This window comes from Delphinus delphis, chromosome 5 (genome assembly GCF_949987515.2).
Source record: "Delphinus delphis chromosome 5, mDelDel1.2, whole genome shotgun sequence".
NCBI lineage: Eukaryota > Metazoa > Chordata > Mammalia > Artiodactyla > Delphinidae > Delphinus > Delphinus delphis.
In genome coordinates, this window is record NC_082687.1 from 117630474 (window position 1) to 117653492 (window position 23019).

General features: G+C 37.0%; 1 protein-coding gene across 2 annotated transcripts in view; it reads right to left on the reverse strand.

Moving 5' to 3' along the window:
* PDE5A (phosphodiesterase 5A) overlaps positions 1-23019 on the reverse strand; it is a 135915-nt gene that overhangs the window by 58907 nt on the left and 53989 nt on the right. For both annotated transcript variants that reach the window (XM_060012937.2, XM_060012938.2), the window contains exons 4-9: positions 18273-18344; positions 16519-16608; positions 13171-13308; positions 10814-10881; positions 2495-2603; positions 979-1066 (exon numbers count right to left, since the gene is read on the reverse strand). In XM_060012937.2, the coding sequence (XP_059868920.1) occupies positions 979-1066; positions 2495-2603; positions 10814-10881; positions 13171-13308; positions 16519-16608; positions 18273-18344 (565 nt within the window). The remainder of the gene's footprint in view (positions 1-978; positions 1067-2494; positions 2604-10813; positions 10882-13170; positions 13309-16518; positions 16609-18272; positions 18345-23019) is intronic.

A 23019-nucleotide genomic window follows, 5' to 3' on the forward strand; every position in this document is an offset into this window, starting at 1 on the left:
CGCAAGTGCTGGCCTTGCCAAGAGGTCAGCATACCCTATACACTGCTACAACCTTCTTCATCCATCTCCACGTGAGAGGCAAAGGTTCCCTGACTACTGCACACAACTGGAGAGGCACTTTCAATATTTGTCCTTTTTTCCTCCCATTTTCATGAACGATTCCCCCCTACCCCCACACCTTTCTGACCAACACTCTTCTTTAATAAAATTACAGTCAAATCTTACAACCTGGAAACTCATCAGAATTTTTAAGGTAAATTTATATAGCTAAGCCTTGCTCCGTTAGGGTTTTTATTTAAAAGTTTAGCCTCTGTTCCAAGTTCTTGGGAGAATATTTAACAGTTCAGACTGTTTTCACAGTGTCACTCATGTACGATTGGCATATAAAACCTCACATTTTCTGTTCTACGTTTAATATAACCTGCAATGCCAAGAAATAAATATGTCGATAATAGGAAACATCATCTCATTTTTCTGAGAATGCCTCCTTCCATCATTCCTGCAGTAGACATATTTTACTAACCTTCATGTAAGAATGTAAACTCCCTGAGGCAGGGGTTTTTGCTTGTTCACTGACTTATCCCAAGTGCCTAAAGCAGCGGAGTGTTCAATGAATACAACCTACAATCTAAACCATGTATTCAAAAAAGAAAAACCAGAAACCAAGAAGTAAGGCCCTAAAACAATATACATCATCAACTTGATCTCCCTGTTTGCTAACTTTCAACATGTCATTCTTAAACCAAACTTCTATTGAAACAGGATTACAATTACCAAAATACATCATAGTTAATAAGATATTTAAGAAATGTTTGTTGACATTTATCAATATAAAATTATTTCAAAATTCTTTTATCATTCCAATTTTTATCTTTTTTTCAAACATTTTAGTCTTTAAATTTACACTTGAAAGAAGTTTCTGAGAATACATGTTTTTCTTTAATAAGTGCAGAGTAGAAGTCAACAAAAAGGCTTTACCTATCACTTTATTCTTCTTTCCATTTTTTATAGGCGTACAAAGCAAACTTCTAATGCACTGCTGTTTTACATTTCCTGTGTTTTCATTCTAAACAAAAACAAAAACAAGACAGCTAAATATTATGAGAAGACTGTTTGTCCATTAGATGCTATAGAAACTATATTGGACCTCGGAAGCCACTAATATATTCATCTTTTATTAGCTGGAGATAACATCAGAGTGCAGAAAATGTACAAATTATAATGAAGTTCACATAAATGTACTATAAAGCAATTAGTCTTTACATTATTAAAAATACTAAATATCTATTTTCTTTAAAAATTTTTTTTCATATTTTCCATTTTATTTACCTGTATTTCTTTTATTTTCCATTTTAAACTCTCCAAGCAGCTTACAGTAATAGTAAGCAAAGTATTTATTCAGTTTCTACTATCCCTGTGTAGTGGATGTCTGAAATAACTTAACAAGAGGGGCAGAAGTCAAAAGCATTACACCACCTAGGATTCTACATGTTACAAATTTGTCTTTGTTTAGTTTTCCCACTGTTATCTATTGCCCATATCGCTAACATTCTAAAAAGGTCTCCTAGGTAGGCAAATAACAAAGTCAAGGCAGCTGCCTCAAACTGCAATGCTTTTCTGAAGTTAGATGAGAAAAAATACTAGAATTCAAAGTTTTCAGTGTCTGAGAAACTGACCCTTGTAGCTTTGCTCTCGAGGAAAACAGATATTCAGTTTTCCACAGAGCTGTTCACTGCGGTAGATTACCAATTACAGGCATTTAAGCCATATGAAACTTAATTGTTGAGGGTAAACTCAGGAACTCCAGCCATACTATCTAAAGAATGTCATTAAGTAGGTAATAGTTAAATTACCTCAAAATTAGTTTATGATAGTTCATTAATACATGTTTAAAAAACTAATAAAAGTACAGAGAAAAATACTCAAGTACAGCTGATAACCTCTCAACAGATGTTATAAGCTGTTTTATTCTCCTTCCTCAGATCACGGAAAGCACAGATCACTCCCAAAGAGCCAATTCTAGGGCCAGTCCTTCAGTTACGAGTAACTAGTTTGGGACTTCCCTGGTGGCGCAGTGGTTAAGAGTCCACCTGCCAATACAGGGGACACGGGTTCGAGCCCTGGCCCGGGAGGATCCCACATGCCTCGGAGCAACTAAGCCCGTGAGCCACAACTACTGAGCCTGTGCTCTAGAGCCTGTGAACCACAACTACTGAGCCCACGTGCTGCAACTACTGAAGCCCGCGTGCCTAGAGCCCGTGCTCTGCAACAAGAAAAGCCACAACAATGAGAAGCCCGCACACCGCAACGAGGAATAGCCCCCGCTCGCTGCAACTAGAGAAAGCTCACACAAAGCAATGAAGACCCAACGCAGCCAAAAATCAATAAATAAATAAATTAAAAATTTTTTTTTAAAAAAAAGAGTAACTAGTTTAAGTGCAGATCTGATAGGAAAACAGCCTTCAAGCTCCAAGTCTAAAATTGGGTTACTTACTGTCCAGGGAAATCTTTTATCTTTACTGACATCTGGGATATTAAGTGGTTCCATGGTATTTTTGACATACTGAGCATACATGTAATTGATTCTGTTCGCATCACGTTCCCTGTGGAGATAACAGAGATGAGTTCTTTCTGTGCAGTGAAAAAACGCAGGCAAAACAGAGTCAAATAGATGATTATAAGAGAAACATACCAGTCTTAAATTATAGAGCAAAGCGTATATCTTAGTTGGAAAATGCAGCTTTAAACATATTTGATGATTTACAACTTTGGTAGTTACTATAACTGAAATGCTTTGAAAAAACAAAGACCCACAATTTTTCAGCTATCTAAAACAAGTTTAAAACGTCATTAAGTAATCTTATTACCACTGTTAATGGGCGTGTTCATTTTTGTGCTGTTTAAAATCCATATGAATTTTCCCTATGTCTTATTTTCTCATCAGATTATAGAATGACTAAAGTCTAGTGTCTGTTTTTACTTCCTCAGTTATTTATTTAGTCTATCCATTCCAATAAAACAATCTTTTACACATTTCAGACCAAGGGAAAAATCGAGCAGGCCTAGAAGAATTTTATTAAGCTCTTCTCTCTTCTTTTTTCTGCTTTAAATTGAAAAAAAATTTTTTGAACTTACAACATTTTCCCAGTTTCTTGCTTAATAGGTTGATCACAAAAGGTTAACCTGATGTCACAGGGTTCATAAGTGCAGTGCCAGTAATGGAGTTGGGAAAACAGAACAGAACACATCTTTTCATCTGGAAACTTCCTATGTTCCTTGGTGATGGGGATGAATTCCACAAAGAGGGTCAAGTTATAGAAATTTACTCCGGCCATAAGTATGTGCCTGTATTAACTGTAAGATCACTAACTGAAGAAAATAGGAAAGTCTAATAGTGGGAGACATTTCAAAATAAAATATGTGCCTCAGGACAAATGTCCACTTGGTCTGAGTTCTCCAAGTGCTGATCTTTTCCTGTCTTCCATCCTTCTCGCTCAGCCTGCCAAACTGCTTCTAGGACAGTGGTTTCAAATGATGTTCTCAATCACTGTGATTCCGCAAAGATTCCTGAAGTCGTGGCCTCATTCCTGGCCAAGATAATTGAGTCTTTCCTTTCTTTGCTGTACATTTTAGGTTAACAGTAATTTGGTCAAATCAGGTACTGACCGTATGTCCAGTATTATATACAAGTGATAAAGAATGAAACGGAAATGACAATAGTAACACAGGAATACATGAACTTCAGACTGAACATTCTCTGAGCCTAGATTGATAATGTGGGAATGCATGCAAAATGTCAGACACATCAGACCTAGGACATTCCTGGGTTTCTATTTCATACATATTATTTGGGTAGAATCCCAAGAAAAGGTTATAAGTGTAGGATGTAGGTTAACAAAACTGTTTTAAAACCACAAATATTTCATGGACAGCGAAAGTCTCACGAAAAGAAAACAAGAAACTGCAGTAAAGATAAGAAAAATGAAAAGGTAGTTACAGAGAGAAAGAAATACACTGGAGGGGAGGGGATATCTTTGTCCAAACCTCTTTTAAAATGATGATGATGATGATGATGATGATGACTTTTATTGTTCTTATCTTCATCGTTATGTCAACAGTGGGAGACAGATGAAACCCAAATAGTTAAGCAACTTGCCAGAGATCATAAATTCAGATGTATAGGCATTGATACAGAGAAGCAGGAGTATTAAAATTACTTTTAAGTCAATAGAAACCTAACTCTTTTTTCAATTGCCTGAAAATTTTAAGTTTTCCTGATGGTTACTTTAGTGAAAAATTAGTATTAGATTTATTAAGGTTATGTGATAGCATCTTATCTCTTACTCTGTAAAAAGTGCTAATAAATTCTTCCTTCCTCCCCTCAATAACAAAAGACTGAGCACTTCGTCCATGAGAGTCACCCTTAGCATCACGGGGAGACAAACTTCTAGAGGTCAGTAGCTGTCATAAGGCGCTTGCAATCTCGTAGAGGACTGTGACAGAGAATGACTAATAATACAATGTCTAGTTGCATGTCCTCTTTGAGCAGAGTCTAGAGCAGAAGCCCCCAGCTGTCCCTCAGTAACTCTTCTCCCTTTCTCTTTATCTAGACACATGGCCGCTGAGGATAAAGACTACATTTATCAGCCACCCTAGTGGCTTGGGATCATCATGTGACTAAGTTCTAGGCAACAGGATGTAAGTTCTAGGCAACAGGAAATGTGACTGCTTCTAGAAAGCTTACCTAAAAGGCAGCTGATGTATGCTCTCTGCGCCTTCTTTCCCTGCCCCCCATCCTACCATTTGAAACGTGGATATGAAGGCTGGAGCTGCATCCTGGACGCTGAAGGGAAGGGCCACTCCCTAGAGATGCAGAGTAGAAAGCCTGCAGGTACCTGGGTCCCTGAGGCCTTTGTAGAACAGAGCAGCAACACAGAGCCTGAGCTGCCTGCCTCTGGGTCTTTACAGGAGAGAGTAATAATATTGCATTCTTATTTAAGCTATTTTTACTTGGGGTTTTTATGATTCACACTCAAACCTAATCCTGACTAATACAATTGGTAACAATGAAAGCGCCACATGTGGAGAAGATGGACAGATAACCCCTTGGTGGAGTGGGCTGGAGAAGACGGGCTACTAGGGAAATGCGCAAAAGGCTGGTAAGATTTAAGGATGCATAGAAAGACATCAAGAATGAAAAGGAGGGTGAAAAACAGTATAAAAACATTGCTGAAATGGAAGAGTTCTAGGTATATTTGGGAAACATTAAACAGCTACAGATTGTTAGGAATAAAGTGATGGTTTCAGGCTGAAGATGTTAGGACAGGTAGTGGATGATTTTGAAAGTGCAATGCAAAGGGACAGGATCTTTCTTTAAATAACAGGAATATTCTGGTAGCCTTGCAAATGTGCCTCTCAGACCTACAACTGCAGGAGACCTAAATGACCAGTGTCTCTAGTCACTGTGCTCTGAAACCCAGGACTGTGTCTGTACTGCAGACACTCTTCCCAGGGCAGCTGCTGGAAAAAGATGGAGCACACACAGCAGGGGCACTAAGGTAGCCCAGGCTTGGGAGACCCAGGATGCTTCTGACAGGAGGCTTTGGCTACAGAACTCCCCAGCAGCCTGGCCAAACTTTCCTTAGAACTGCTCGGCTGCCTAAGACACTTCCACACAATGCTCTTTCCTTCTTTACCCTCTCTTTCACTCTGGGTCAGACTTGTGTGGGAAGCCCACGGCTCTCTCATCCCCTCCCAGCTCCCTCCCCCTTTACTCTCACATGGGGTTCCCCTAATAAATGTCTTACACATTTAATCTAGTCTTGGCATCTGCTTCTTGGAAGGCCTGGGCTAACTCAGACCTCTAAGGTTTTTTGCACAGTGGATATCGAGGGAGGTGTACGTGAGCACATCCTTGGGAAGACAGTCAGGGACATGAAGCTTGGAAATGCTGAGAAACTTCTGTGCTTTTAGATGTAAATGGGAATCACTTCAGGTTATGTGAACCAAAGACAGAAAAAACACATCAAAGAGACACAGAAATACTAACACTTACTGACTACTTACTATGTGCTGGAAATTTTCTGAAGCATTTTATGCGCATTAACTCATTTGGTCCTTTCTACAATCCTGCCATCAGTATCTCCATTTTACAGATGAAGAAACTGAGGCTTTGAGAGGTTAAATAATTCACACAAAGCGCTACAGCTAGTAAGTGGTGGAACTTAAGTTTAAATACAATCAGTCTGATTTCAGAGTCTATACTCTTACACTCTGTAACTACCATTTTTTAAAGTAGTAAAAACCTTTCTACTATTTTAAAAATAGTAGGTGTTACTGTATTTAACTATAATTGTTTTCCAATATAGTTATAACTAATAAGTATTAACTAGTATATGTATTCCAAGAAAGTGAGCTTAAAGGAGTAATTCTATGTATTTGTCATTGTATGACAAAATGTGCATTTAAAATTAACATGAAGTTAACTGATATGGAATTATAGCACTAAAATACCTATTTCTTAAAATTAAGAGCTAACATAAACTGTACCCCATCACACTCACTTTTTCCTTTGAATCGAAGCATAGAAACTCTAAAATCTCCCACCATCTAGAAATGAGCTTCCCTTCTGAATTCTTGGGTGACCCAAACTCCAACAGTTTACTGTGCTTTATCCCAGTGATGATATGATTCTAACAATTATGTGTAATGTTCACCCTGAATATTTTTTATTTTTACACTTAACATTTCAAAACTGTCTTCAACAAATTATTTTAATTTATAAAAGGTAATTAGTGGGTTGGTTGGAAAAATACCAAACAGATACATAACTGCCTAAAAAGGATGATTTGCTTACTGCTAACATCATCCAATTGCCTAGCACTTCATCTCATGGAAGAGTGTTTGGATTGACAAAGTGGTTAATAATGAGAATTGGAGAGGCCTAAATTCTATCAATAAGCAATTTTAGAAACATAATACAGAATCTGCTGGTCAAGTGTCAATACCAGTTAGTCCTTCAAAAAGCTGAAGTTACTAAACACCATTTTAATTCGGAGTTTTCACAAAATTAAGCCTGAAATCTAATTTTATTAAAATAAAACCATATTTACATCACTAAGAGGACTTTTATTGCATCATTATAAGAAAGGCTAACTATTAGCTAATGTAAGGCACTGGTGTTGAATAATTTTCGTTACTGTAAAATCAGTTAATGAATCAGTTTAAATGATCCATGTAAATTAGTCTCTTTTAAGGTAACCACACTGACCTATTTATCCTTTATAAAACAATCTTTATACTAAGACTGTCTTGGTATAATTTTTAAAAGTGGAAAGATATCTTCCATTTTTCCTACAGAGAGGGAACGTGATATTCATCAGAAACAAAGTAAAAGTGCTAACAAAAGATCAAGATGAAATAAATAAATAAATAAATAAATACTAAGACTTAAATATATATATAGTAGGACCTCAGTTTTTTTTAAATGCATATTGACCAGTAGAGGTCACTATCATACCAAGTCACGAGCTTGTTCAGCTATCAGAGAAATAAGAGGACTTGTCTGACTTCACAACAAAAATCAAATGTGAATAAAATAAATTAAAATAAAATTACACAGGCATATGCTGCTATACAAATATTCAAAGGTAAATGTAGATAATTCATCATTTTATATAAATATTTTTTTTTTTGGCCATGCTGCACGGCTTGCAGGATCTTAGCTCCCTGACCAGGGATCAAACCCAGGCCCCAACAGTGAAAGTGCTGAGTCCTAACCACTGGACCGCCGGGGAATTCCCATCATTTTATACATTTAAGATGCATTATCATACTGATTTTCCTACTGTCCTCTGGATATATGTAAATTCATAAATATACATGTATATATTTCTTTTTTTATTTGTCTATATAGCAATTTATTATTTATGCAAGCCAAATAGTAAAATAATCATATATTTACAGGTTTAGAAGCTTTCTAAAATGTTCTTTATAAAAAGCAACAAAAATGTATGGTATCATAAAATCAAAATAGTATCTATTAATGCTCCTCTTAAGAATAAGACTTCATAACTGACCTAGGCAGTGTAGCCCAATACCAGTATTTAAGAAAGAGACATACATACTCTCCAGGACATGTACATATTATCACATATTCAAAAAGGATTCAACTTCAACTAAAACAATGTCAAATATGCCAGAAAATATACACACAGAAGCTTAGAAAAGAATAGATGTGGAGACGGGATATAAACTTCAGTTCACTACCAGCAATGCCAAGAGGGAAATAAAGATCAGCTATTCTGTTCTAACTTTGTGAACCAAAAACTCCAGCGTAGCAGAAAATCTCTGGGTACAGATACCATGGTTTATGGTACCCTGACTACCCATCCCACGCCCAAGTCACCAGTCAAGGCCTAAGTTAGGTGTACCTTCTGAGTCAAACCCATTCCTTACCTGCCCCCAAGTTACATTTGCTCCTTTGCTAATTCCTGAAATTCTTTTAATAGAAGAAAAGGTCTTTCATATTGTTAAAATAATCATATTGTTAAAATAACAGTCTTGAAACGAGTTTTGATTTAAATATAATCACTTAAACTAACAACTCTAAATCACTGTAGTCAACAGTTTCTCCATCTTGATGGGGAACACGGAAGAGGACAGGAAATGCGAGAAAAGATAAGAGAAGAAAGGAAAGGGTACAGAGGGCAGAAGACAGCTTCTGCAGACCTCACACTGATCCATGGGGTCAGTCTTAATTAGGAGGGTCGGAACAAAACCAGGCTGTGCACTTAAGTATTTTGTTCTTGCAGTTGCAAACTCAGGCACTTTATATGATCTACAGAGGTGATTTTCATTTTACTTTGTTTCCAAGTTTTTATCACAAACATTTTCTTCCAATTTTTTATGATGAACTTTTGAAATACATAAGAAAGTTGAAAGTAAAATGAATATCCTATTCCTAAATTCAACTATTTTTAATGTTTTGCCACATTAGCTATATCTGCATATGTATGTGCAAACATTTATTTGTTTAAATACATTAATTTAGATATATTTACTTATTTATTTTTGGCTGAACCGTATTTTATTTTATTTTTTGTTGGGAATTTTTAATTGAAGTATAGTTGATTTACAATGTCATGTTAGTTTGAGGTGTACAGCACAGTGATTCAGTTATACATATACATATATATGTATAACTGATTCTTTTCCCTTTTTCAGATTCTTTTCCCTTATAGTTTATGACAAAATATAGAGTATAGGCCCCTGTGTTATGCAGTAGATCCTTGCTGGTTATCTATTTTATATTTAGTAGCGTGTATATGTTAGCCTCGACCTTCTAATTTATCACCCCCACCCCCGCCCTGGCAGACCATTTTAAATTAAGGTGCAGACATCATAACACTTCATCCTTAAATACACCAGCCTGAATCTCCTAAAAATAAGAACATTCTCCTACTAACCACAATATCTTCCTAATTCCAAAGAAAAGGTACGAATAATTCCCCACCAACACCTAGTATCCAGTCCATATTCAGATTTCCAACTGGCTTAACAAATGTCTTTGATAGCTATTTGTTTTTAACCAGGATCTAATCAAGGTTCACATACTGCATTTGGCTGCTAGGTCTGGGAACAGTCCCTGCCTCCATTTTATTCAATGACATTGACTTTTTGAAGAGACCAGGCCAGTTCTCCTATAGAATGTTCTATAGTTTAGATTTGCACAGAGGTTATTTTTAAAGTATCACCACCAAGGAGCTTGGTTACTGAGGACAGTACTAACTGTGGCGTCATTCACCTATATGAAATAATTCTCTGATAAGTCAACTGAAGAATAAAAAATCTGGAACTTTAATGTCAAATAGTAAAGCTAAAAGAATGTTCTATTTCCATGATCATATGAGGCTTTTCGGTTATAATATCAATAATTAGGAGTAATATAAATTGACACAAATTATTTTAGGGAGTGAAATAATTTGAAACAAATGAATAAGGAATAATGTGATAAAACCAGCATTATGCCCAAGAATTCCTGACGCTTTACCCTGGCAGACTTATATTCCTTAGACTATTTTATTGCTTAAGCAAAAACCACCACTGTTTTGCTAAGGGTGCAAAAGGAAATATGACAAGAACACTTGGTAATTTACTCTAAATCCTTTTTAAAATTCTTCAGAAAGCAAATATACAATTGGGCCAGTAACAAGTATAACCTTGATATGTTAATACTTTCTATTGTTCCTGCGTACCAGTTAACAACCACCAAAAAATGAATACTAATTTTAAAATTTAAAAAAAAAACATGAAAAAAAATGACCTACAATAGAGATCTGGTCTGATTCTAGCCATAGGGTACATGTATTGGTGTGACTGAGATCACAGGCTTCCTTCTGGTGTTAGTTAAATCCTATGGCTGATTCCAAAGCAGAACAGACTCATAGAAAAAAATGTGTTCAGAAGCCTGTCAAATTTCCAGTGAGGGTCTAATATGCAATGAAAAAATATAATTGAAATATAGCACTTGTGGGTCTTAAATGAGTCAGTTCACAAAACACACTGTACCCAGGCCTATACTAATTGTGACACCATTCACTCTATGAAAGAATTCTCCAACATGTCAAATGCAGTGGAAAAAACCCTGGACATATAACATCAAATAGTAAAGTATTTTCACAAATGAAATTATTTGTGGGAGGAAAAAAGCAGCTGTAGCTTCTATGCCTTAAATTAAATAGGTCGTGAAATAACTATGTAGCCAGAATTACATACTTGTGATAAAGACAGACAGATAATTAAGTTTTCTTACCTTGTTAAAGTATCTGACGATTTTTCTAATTCCTCACACTCCATGTGAAACACACTAGAAAAAGAATCCTGAAAACAGAGCAACGACACAGACTGAGAAATAAGTTTGAGAATGTAATGAAAACTATCTAAATACAGACATATGAGCCTGTGGAACTGACTGAAGACACCAATCCTCGCAATTTCTTTTCACTTTTTCAGACAAAACTGACCTAAGTGCTCACGACATCCTCAAATCTACCTATTCCTTAGAACATGCTGCTGTTGTTTCTGATACTGACTTGCAAAAATGCTTATTTGAGTTTTCGTTCTTCTGCCAGCTGTTAATAAATAATTAGCTTCAAATTTTCTCTATATTTATTCAAAATCCTCAAGTTTTAGCTTTTATGCATACATTGATTGCTATTGTTGGGTCTTTTGAAAAGACACCTAATTCAGTAATATTTTATGAGATCATTAAATTATGAAGATTTTAACAACATAGAGAAGTATTTTTGAAGTTAAATTGAAGTTAAATTAAATTAAATTGAAGTTAAAATAAAAAGCAACATTCAAACCCATACTATATTTACAACTGAATAAAAAATTAGAAGGAAACACAAATAAAACAATGATATCAGTTTAATTTGGGGACAGAATAACTAAGTACATTTCTTTTCTTGTTCACATTTGGATTTTTGCTCATGTGTTGAAATATTTTTAATCAAAAAATAATTACAGTATAAATGAACATCAAGTCACTTAATTGCTACACCCACCAAATTAAGTCATTAAAAAGCGAGCAAAAATATTAATGGGCATACTGCTGAGCTATATTTTAAAGCAACACTGATACCAGTCAATTGCTGCCATGATAGGGGTTAACTGGATGAGCTGAATGTTAATTAAAGTGATATTTAAATTGTCTAAAAAAAAGGAGTGCCCTTATGTATAACTTTCAAAAATTAAATGCCAAAGAGCAGGTCACAGAGCAAAAATGATAAACTGACATACTGCATTAAAGAGTTCTGACCTGAACTGTAAAAGGATAGTTCCAATCTTGTAATTATCTCTATATTAAGGAGCTTATAACTGATTGAAAATATTAAATAATATCCATGAGAATACTATCTCATAGCATAGTGAATTCTTATTTGATTTCCTATTAATGAGAATCACACACACAATGATTCAGATAATGTTGCATCACACAGTACGGTCTTACTATCTAATAAAATAATTAAAAATATAAAATATAAGTTTTAAATATCTTTCATTATTCTACTTCCCAAAAAACCATCAATTCAGATATCATATGTGGACTGTAATTGACTTTATACACTTGAGAATTCCCATTCTTTTTCCTAACCCACCAATGAAGAGCCTGTTCTCAGGGTCTAAATGAAAAAGGAAGCAAACAACTACATCAAAAAGAAATATACCAAAAACAGTGGTTCATTGGTTGAGAAGGAAAAGAAACTGCATAAAAGAAAACAACCTTGGGCTAAAGGCCCTGATGCTAACAGCAAACTCAGTTGGCCTGTCTTGAAGTAACCAGCACTGTATGAGAACACTCCATCTTTCCACACACATCCTGTCTCTTTACATTACAAATCAATGGCTTGAAATCTACCAATCAGAACAGTTTAGTGGCTTTCCACGGTGGGTAAAGAATTTGGGACTGGGCTTCCCTGGTGGTGCAGTGGTTGAGGGTCCGCCTGCCGATGCAGGGGACGCGGGTTCGTGCCCCGGTCTGGGAGGATCCCATGTGCCGCGGAGCGGCTGGGCCCGTGGGCCATGGCCGCTGGGCCTGCGCGTCTGGAGCCTGTGCTCCGCAACGGGAGAGGCCACAACAGTGAGAGGCCCGCGTACCGCAAAAAAAAAAAAAAAAAAAGAATTTGGGACTAATAGGTACCTTTAGCAGCACTGCCTCCATTGGGCCATGCCTTTTGGTTTCTACATAATCGCTGGTAAAAAGAAATTTTTATAGCCAACCCATTCAGAAGGTGGTCTACCTGTTCATAGCAATAGAGCACAACTATTCTCAACCAAAAAAGGTCTGCACACTGTAGTGACAATGTATTTCTCCATCAAGGTAGTGTAGCCATTGACAAAAGCAACACACTGACATTACCAATGGTAACTGTAATACTTAGTGGAGGGTCAACAAGGTGAAAGGGTGCATTGAAGGCATCCTCCAACCTCACCTCTACCCCTTTTCAACCAGAACAGCTCATACTTGGATTGGCTTTACATAAACAACCATATTCAGTTGGATTTGAGAGAGAGTTCTGAGGCCAACCTGAGGTTTAAAGCAGTGTTTTAAGGAATATAAATTTTTGTCTTTCTAAAAATAAAAAAGTCATACTCTGTACTCACGGAGCAATCTTCATCCACTATGAAAATGGTGCATTTCTGCACCTGCATGAAAGAGATAATAGTGGCAGCTATTTTCTTTAGAATTACTTCTAATGATTGTTGTTCTTCAAAAATTAGGCTAGCAAGGTCAAGCAGCACCTAGACAAAAAAATTAAGAGCTTACTATTAGTAATTGTTTGTAATTATTAAAGCAATACAATGATTTATATGGGTTGTAATCTAACAAGTTACAACCAAGTTCCCATTCAAGTGTTAAATACATAAGTCTCTGCTTACTAACAAAATTTCCCTGTTGATTGTTAGTACAATTAGTACACTGGTTACGATCACAGACTCTGAAGCCAAAGCCAACCGTTTTTAATCCCAGCTTCCCCTCCTGCTAGCTTTGTGATCTAGGGCAAGTTTCTTGAAAATGGGGATAATAATAGTACCAAAATCATGGAGCTGTTGTGAGGACTAAATAAGTTAACATTTATAAAGCATTTTGAACAGTGTCTGATACATAAAATATACTGTTGTTTTTGGTGATCCAAACTTCTGAGATCAACATTTATCAACATTGCCAACATTTTCACAGAGCACAGCAAATATTGTCCAAAATAAAGTTTTAAGAGTTCCTTTTGTGTTCTTCCTGATAATTTCTCTTTTCTTTACTTACACAGGATTTCATCTAGTCTCACAAAGTATTTGTGCAAGGAGCGGGGGAGAAAGGGTATTATAGAAAATTTATTGGAGGTGATACTATCCTTGCTGAGGCCTGAAAGATGAGCAGGAATTGTTCAGGTTAAGTGGGGAAGGAAAATATCTCAATCAAAAAGAACTGAATTGAGAGAAAGTAGCATATTGCAAGTTTTGATCAAATTTTATGAGAATATAGAGTGTAAAGAGGAGAACTAGGGAGATGAAATTGCAGAGGTAAGTGAAGAAAGAACCTCAAAAGTCCTATCTTCTTTTCAAGCAGTTTGGACTGTGATGGATTGCAGGAGAGAAGTGACAAGAATCACAAGTATGTTTGTAAAAATGAGGACTGGATTAATGGGTGGCAAAAATGGAGCAGGGAGACGTCAGGAATATGCTGAAGTTGAAGTCCACGGAAGGTCCACAATCTAACATAAGTTCTAAACAGAGAAATTAAAGGGTGGGGGAGATGAATTATCAAAGAGGTAATGAAGGGCTTCCCTGGTGGCACAGTGGTTAAGAGTCCGCCTGCCGATGCAGGGGACACGGGTTCGTGCCCCGGTCTGGGAAGATCCCACATGCCGCGGAGCGGCTGGGCCCGTGAGCCATGGGCCTGCACTCCGCAAAGGGAGAGGCCACAACAGTGACAGGACTGCATACCGCAAAAAAAAAAAGAGATAATGAAAAAGAATTACATAAAACCCAAGGGCTTAAGTCTCCAGACTGAAAGGAATGACCAGGTACCAGCATGATGAATGAAAAAAAGAATCGTATGGTGAAATTCAGTTACAAAAGCAACAATAAATAAATAATTCAAAAAGCTTATAGAAAAAAAAAAAGCACCAAGAATCAGAACAATATGAATGCTAATAGAAGACAGTACTACCTTTAAATTCTGAGAAACTAATTTTTCAATGCAGAATTTTATACCCAGCCAAACTGGTAGGATGGTACAATAGATATTTTCATACATGCAAGGACTCAGAGAGCTTACCTCTCCAGTACAGGTTCTCAAGTAGTTAACTGAGAATGTGCTACACTAGAACAAGGGAGTAAACTGAGAAAAAAAAAGTTCTGGGATCCAGTGGATAACCAGTGGAGTCTTTCTAAGAAAGCATTGAAGGAAAGTTCTATGATGACCCCTCTGCAGCAGGCATGGGGAAAAATAGTTTTGCTTGAAAGAAGAAAGAGAGAGAACCTCAATTGGAGGATTCTCCATGAAAAAGAACTCAAGAGAATGCCTAAATAATGGAGAGTTTGCAGGGGGAGGGGGACCAACAACATGAGGCTACACTAGAGCAAACAGTTCAAGGAAAAAAGAAGAGATTTCAGAAACAACAAGAAAAACTAAGTTATATAACAAAGGTAATATGAACAACAACATTTACATAATTAGTAAGAACAACATTTACATCACGGTACTTATAAACACTTTATTTGAAACTGCAACTTTAGAATTAGCCTAGACAAAGCTTTAGAAAAGTCAAACATGGTTGTAGCACAATACCAGATCTTCCTCGATTTATGACGGGGTTACATCTTGATAAATCCATTGTTAAGTTGAAAATATTTAAATTTGAAAATCTGTTTAATACACCCAACCTACCGAACATCACAGCTTAGCCCAGCCTACCTTAAACATACTCAGAACACTTATATTAGCCTACAGTTGGGCAAAATCATCTAACACAAAGCCTAGTTTATAATAAAGTGTTGAATATCACATGTAATTTATTGAATACTGTACTGAAAGTGAAAACCAGAATGCTTGTGTGGGGACAGAATGGTTTTAAGTGTATTGGTTGTTTACCCTTGTGATGGCGTGGCTGCTGGAAGCTGTGGCTACTGCCATTGCCCAGCATCATGAGAGAGTGCCATGATATATATCACTATCCCAGGAAAAGGTCAATATTAAAAATTCGAAGTATGGTTTCTACTGAATGTGTATAGCTTTCACACCATCGTAAAGTCGGAAAATTGTAAGTTTAACCAGTGTAAGTCGAGGACCATCTGTAAATATGTTACCAGTGTGGGCAATATAAATGAAAAAGTCCAGATAGGAAAAGCAGAGGTAAGGAGTAGTAATTAGGAAGGAGAGATGAGGGATGCTAAGATCATCATTTTATAAAGCATGAAATAAGAGATGATGTCTAACAGTGTTCTACAGTGTTTCCTGAGCTTATTCCCATGCTTCTAGAAGTTCTCTACAATAATGTTCACATTTTGTATCTTTTAACATGAATAATAAAATACAGAAGCATATTCTGAAAAAAAAAAGAGATGATGTCTCTGATAGAATAAGAACTAAAACTCTTAATATTACACGCACAACTCATCCAATAACTTTAAACAGTGACATAAAAATACTGGTACCATAATGGCAAAGTAAAGGGTGGTGTAAGTTAAATAAATCTTCATCTGTTAACAGTGATAAAGCCACAGCTCATGGAAAATACAAAATGGAAAAAATAACTATTAGAAGAAACAGTTAAAATATTTAGAAATTGAATCTGCACGGTTTGGATTTCTAATGATATATATAAATATATATATATAATATATAATATACATATTTTATATATATATATATATATATATAAAACTTGGATAACAATTTAACCATTTTTTAAAAAAGAATTTCTACACTCTCTCTTTAGTAATTAGACTTGCCTGATTTCTCTTGTTCTCCAGCAGTGAAGTCTCATAGAGTTGAGCATTATGAAGAACAATTCCACAAAATGCCAAGTAAGCAGCAAAGTCCTAGAAAACAGGCAAGACAACAGCCAAATAAGAACTGTCAATAACCTGTCTTGTTATATTGCTTGAAACACAAACAACATTCAAAAATATTTACAGTTCAAATAACTATTTGGAAACCAGCAGCGTAGATGTTTATTCTGCATAAAATTAGGAACTGGTGCAAAGCAACTGTTAGCTAAATGGTACAACCAGTAGATGACAACTGTTAACACAATCTCCTAAAGTCATACAGTAGTTGGAAATTAGCAAAGAGAAAGAGAGGAGACACAGATCTCTGTACACCATGTGAAACTGAAATTCACTCTATGCAAAATTTGGTGTAGTCTCTAAATGATATTAAGACTTGGGTTTCAGCTAAGACCATAAAAATAGCCTGTAACTTATTACTGGGGCAAACTGAAAGCTCACAATCTTGTTAGGAGAATATTGGCAATAATATAGCCAATATTAGTCCCATACTAAATTGCAAATTTAGTATTAGTTTAAATATATCATTTTAAAGTTGATCTATCACCCTCATTATACTATACGAAGGTGATGTGCTCACAATTATACTAATTATTGATGAAAGGAAATCCTTACACGGCATACTTTATTCACAATCATGAATTTATTTTGCCAAGAGATGATACAGCCTAAGAATTCAAATCTTTCAAGAGGGGTTTACATTAATGGACTATAAACAAATAGTGGAATAAATAGCCAATCTAGAACCATGTTCCCCGCCAAATATCCTCAGGTGTCATTAACGGAATAGGAGACTAGATGTCTATTACACTAATTTAGAAAGGTACTTGCTATGTTCTGAAGCAATTAAGACACAGGGACCAACACTAGTGCCAACACAGCCTACAACATGAGACAAAAATAACTCTGTCTTGTTGGAATGTCTTCCAAAAGCTCCTACTAATTTTCAGGGGAGTGACAGAAATAGCAGTGGGCTTGAATAGGAAGAACTCAGTGGGCTCCATGATATACATATAATTGCATATTCAAGGAGAGAAATAACAAGACCTACTGACAGAACGAAGTTATAAACAGGTTTAAGGACTTCTGTCCTTAAAAGGAAAGCATGTCGATGTGGTGTGAGGAATGTGTTCCTTCAGAGTTGGACGACAAGGGTAATAAAATAATGCTGACTGCACTCTTTCTGAAGCTAAATTCACATCATTTAGCCTGAATTCACACCTTGGCACCCCACCGTCTGCATACAAAGCTTATAAAACATTCTGCATTTGCTTCACCAGGAGGCAATGCTAATTTTAAGCTGACCTGGAGCAACTGAACTTGGAGCAGTGCTTTAGGGATTTTACGTAAGGTTGAATTTCTTTATAGCAGTGATGAAAGGTAAATGAGAGAGTTAGAACACGGTATCACCCTCCGGATGGCCGCAACATGCACACAGCCCTGGGGGAGGCCTGGTGGCATGGTGAGGAGGCAGTGGGGACGGGGTTCTGTTGACTGAAGACCACAACTACTCCACAACTCAGGTCAGCACTGATTTAGTCAGAGGCAAGAGACACTTTTGAACATTTCGGATCATTTTAAACCATAATGTTTTGGTGATCAACAATTTCAGCAATCACTAATTCCAGAGGTCTATACAACTCTAAAGAGAAAGCATCTTCCTAAATTGAGATCATACCAGACCCAAGTTTTGGTACCTTTTCATCTTTTTCGGTGAATGTCCCACCATTTCCCGATTTCTTGTTGATGGCCTGGGCTACACCAACAACCTGGTATAAGAAGAGAACATTGGTAATTTCGCTGACTGAAATTACTGGTATAAATTCACCAAAGCGTGTTTACAGAATAATTTCTACATGTGCTTTACAATAACGATAAGCTACAAAATCAAAACCAACCCCACAGCATCTGAACTAGTCCTGTATCATTTTGTACATTCTTTTTCCTAATAAGAGTTCAAATGCATCTAACTTCTTGGGTCCCAAACTATATTTCATTCTGGGATTTCATGCTGCCCTGTGAAAGAAATTATTGGCAATCACTTTTTATGTGAATATTTTTCATGGCTTTTGAATAAAAAATAGACATTAAATTTATATCACATTTCAAACAGAATATATGATTAAATGAACATTTTATATTGGTTTTAAATATAATATTTCAAATGGGCTAAATGATCTTTTACTAAAAGTGAAATAGGACCAATGGCCAGTCACAGAATTGAAAATGCAGGAGGACCAATTAGGGTAAAAATAATTCTTAATGTAGGGATGTTGTCCAACTTCTTTTGAAATTTCTGAACTTGAAAAGTATCTTACCTTCAATAGACTTACTTTGGTGGAAAGAAGTTTTATTGAAAAACAGACTGAGCCTTATTTCAAATCAGAAGGTGTTTGAAAGATAAACTACATCTTAAGAAGACTGAGCTAAACTCTGGGAATATGTCTTAAGTTTCCACAACACATTTAGCAAGACTTTGAAGAAACTTCTCATCTTCCTACTTAAAAGTATATTTTACTTACCCATTTAGTTCCAACTTGAAGTTTGTGTTACTACTTTATTAGTCTTTTAAAGACCTTCAACTTACTTTTGCTTCCTCTTTACTACTTATAAATTCTACTTGTTTCCTCCTTCTACAATATAATATCAGTGTAAAATGCTATTATCCTCTAAATGGTTAAACTTTAAAGTCCTGAGTTTTGTGTGAATGGTCCATCGTTTTTTCTCAGCTCACTCTAGCCCATAGCTTTAAAAAATGGATATAAAAAAATGCCCTTCCAAGATAGCAGAGCAAGGACAGAGAAATACATTCTTGTCTGATGTAGTTTTCTGTTCTCAACACGCTTCCTCCCCACCCTACGACAGAGTAAAGAGATGTTGATTTTAAAAAGCAGAATCATCCAATTATCCTGTACCTATTTTACACTCTTTAGCTCTTGGCTAACAGATTTCTCCATGCTCCAATCTCAATGACAAAATGCCTACAAAAGTTTTTGTCTGAGGTCAAAACGTCTGGACTGCAGCTAGGCACATTCACTTGAATATAACTGATGGGAGCCTCTTGAGGGTCACTGGGGTCTAATACATAGTGCTACCAGTATGACTTGGTGATTTCATTTTAAGCATTCATTCATTTACTCAATAAATATTGTGGTGACCACCGTGCACCAAGGAGTGATAAAAACTGGGAGAAAGACTACCCGGAAGGAGCTCAAGAATCAAGAATGGGTGATACACAGACATATATTTACAGCACACATATGATCACTTTGATGATACAGGCGCCCACAGACTGTTAAGAGCACAGAAGGGGACCAAATATGCATAAAAGAGAAGGTTTCTCAGAAATGATGACATTTGAGTTTTTATTTGTCTTTAATACACGGTTTGATAAAAGAGTTAAATTTTTAAATCTTCATTTTAAGGAAGAAGAGATTAAAACAGATAAAGAGACTGTTATGCAAACCTTCTTGGATAATTATACAGTAATAAAAGAAGCATGTATTGATGTGCTGTTTGTACCTGGAGCCATGTGAGTCAATGTACTACAAGCAAGACGATTTTCAACCAATACAACACTGCTCACGTAGTTCAATAACCGTTCTCCATTTCGAGAATTTCTATTTGATTCTTTTCTCAGCCCCGCCTCTTCCTCCTCCTTCCCCTCTTCCTCTGTCTTTTTTTCCTTTAAATACTAGTGCCAGCTGTCCTTCATCTCTTAGAACATACTGAGTTTTGAGTGTAAGCTCGCCCATAGCAGGGACTGTTTTCCATGGGAGACTTAGTCCCCTGAGTCATGAAGTGTCAGGCATAGCAACTTGCTGCTTGTCTGGCACTGCACTGGTGGCATGAACTTGAACTCCATACCCTGTGGGGCACAAGCCCTGCTCTCATGGCTCACTGGTGTCTCTTCTTTGTCTCGCAGCTGCAGGCAGAGGCAAACTTTCCTCGTTGCTGAAAAGTTTTCCAGGCCTGGTTCCACGGATGGAAACTTTACAGACCTAGGCTTCCCCTGGGAATTTAGTTTCCCCTCCCTGCCCTCACCCGTGCCTGTGGAGGGGACGCATCACCCCTGCCTGCAGATGTTACCCGCAGGCATTCACCCTACCATCCTGAATCTCACATCTCTGAAGCCCATCTGGACTCTGGTCATTCACGCTGCTTACCTTGGGTTCCCCTCTTTGTTTCTGATACCTGGGGATTTCCCTTTCTTGAGCTTATCTGTAATTTTTAAAATCGCTTTTGGTGAAACTTTATTCTCTACTTGTTGGCAGAATGGGGAGGTGGGTGGTGTTCTGCAACTGTTCAGTCTGGCAAACTGATCAGAAGTCTTGTTCACAGGCTTTAAACCCTACTTTGTACCCCCTGAACACCAGCTCTTTACTATATTTAATTTTGTCCCCCTAACATTAGAGCAAGATATTAATCATTAGGCAACTTCATGGAATGAAGACTTCCAGTGAAGAATTTTTCACCCTTTTCGGTGACCAATTATTTCTTTCGCTAGTAATTTTATAGATTTAGACATTAGAGGTTAATTTGTTTAAGGGATGATTAGTTAAATATAATTAATTATTTTTTTAAAAAACAGGCAAGTTCTTTCAAGGGACTATTAGATCAGGAAAATAAATATGGTACTCACATGTGCCTCAATACTTAGCTGGATGACATTTTAAAAATACCACTGATAAAAATAACAGATAAAAATCAGAGAAAAGGTATAGTGTTTGTCCATGGTAACATAAGACAGTAAAAGACAAAAAGACTTTGATTCTCCAAATTTCAAGGAGCCTAGCAAAACCTGCACCCCCGGCCTCCTTGTGTTGATAAAAAGTCTTTCCTCCTTCTACCATCTATTGCTCCTTTAAACAAATTAATTTTCTTCAAGACAAGGTTTTTAAATGTCAGTTTTCAAAGACAGCTTTTATGGCAAGAATTTGTCAGACCTCATATCTGAGAGGCAAAGCCCCTAAAAATTTTAGCTTCCATATCAGAAGCCCAATCACTTCTGCCTACCTGCTATCTACCTGCAGTACTCTCAAACACCAATACTTTATGCTATTTTTTTTTTTTTAAAGCACAAAGAGGCTTCTCTGTTTTCTATTTCACTGGCACTTTTCAGAGCATAAATGAATATTATGTCCTCACAGGGTCAAGTGTTCTTTTAGGAATGCAAAGGGCAAGACTTGACTCTCGCTGGGTGATCAGTGAGGAATGTGACAGCTGGTCGCTTCAGGGACAAGTGATCGCTGCTTCTTCTTTAATCAGCAGCTGCCCCGACCCTTACTGAGGCCATACATCAATCCCTACTATACATTTCCCTGTTCCTAGTTCCAGGGGATGCTCAGCATGGAGGCTAAAAGCCAGGGAGAAAAGGAACAAACTCTACAAATCTTAGCTATCCCTCTGTCCCACCTGCAGAATGTCTCTATTATAATGACAGGATTCTAGACCATCTGTAACCTAAGCTGAAAACCTTACTTCACCAGGAAAACAAGAACTTAATGTAGACAGGAGCCAGTGGAGAATTCTTCCCAGTGCTCTTTTCAAACTTTCTCTTGACTCGGTCATTCATTCAGCAACAAATATTTTACTCAACAAATAATTAATACGTACCTTTAATATACCAGTCACTTTCTAGACAATGAAGATGACTCAGTAGTGAACAAGACAGACACAAATCCCTGTACTCATGGAGCTGACATTCTAGTCAGAGTGTTAGGCTTGGAAGGGAATCCCACCCCCATCCTCTTGCCCACCCCTGTTTTACGGGTAAAATGAAACTGAGAGGGTTGACATGACCAATCCAGGCTTTTCCACCTCTCTTCCAAATCCTAGGCAATCAGCAAATTATGGTCATATTCCTTGTGGTATAGGCAAAAGAATGGCCTCCAAAGACGTCCTCATCCCAATCCCTGGAACCTATGACTATGCTGCCTTAATGAGACAAAAGGGACTTCGCAGATGTGATTAAGTTAAGGATGTGGAGACGGAGATTATCCTGAATCATCTGAGTGGGCCCAATGCAATCACAAGAATCCTTATGATGGAAAGTGGGAGGCAGGAGAGTCAGACAGATTTTAAGATGCAGCTGCAGGGTTTTTTGGGTTTTTTTATAAGATCTTTTTTGTTATTTTGATGTTGACCATTTTTAGAGTCTTTATTGAATTTGTTACAATATTGCTTCTGTTTTATGTTTTTTTGTTTTTTGACCTCGAGGCATGTGGGATCATAGTTCCCTGACCAGGGATCGAACTGAAACTACACCCCCTGCATTCGAAGCGTGGAGTCTTAACCACTGGGCCGCCAGGGAAGTCCCGCGGCTGCAGGTTATGAAGATAGAAAGAGGCCACAAGCTAAGTGATGTGGGCAGCCCGTGGAAGCAGGAAAAGGCAAGAGAATAGATTCTTCTCTAGAGATTCCACATAGAAAGACAGCCCTGCC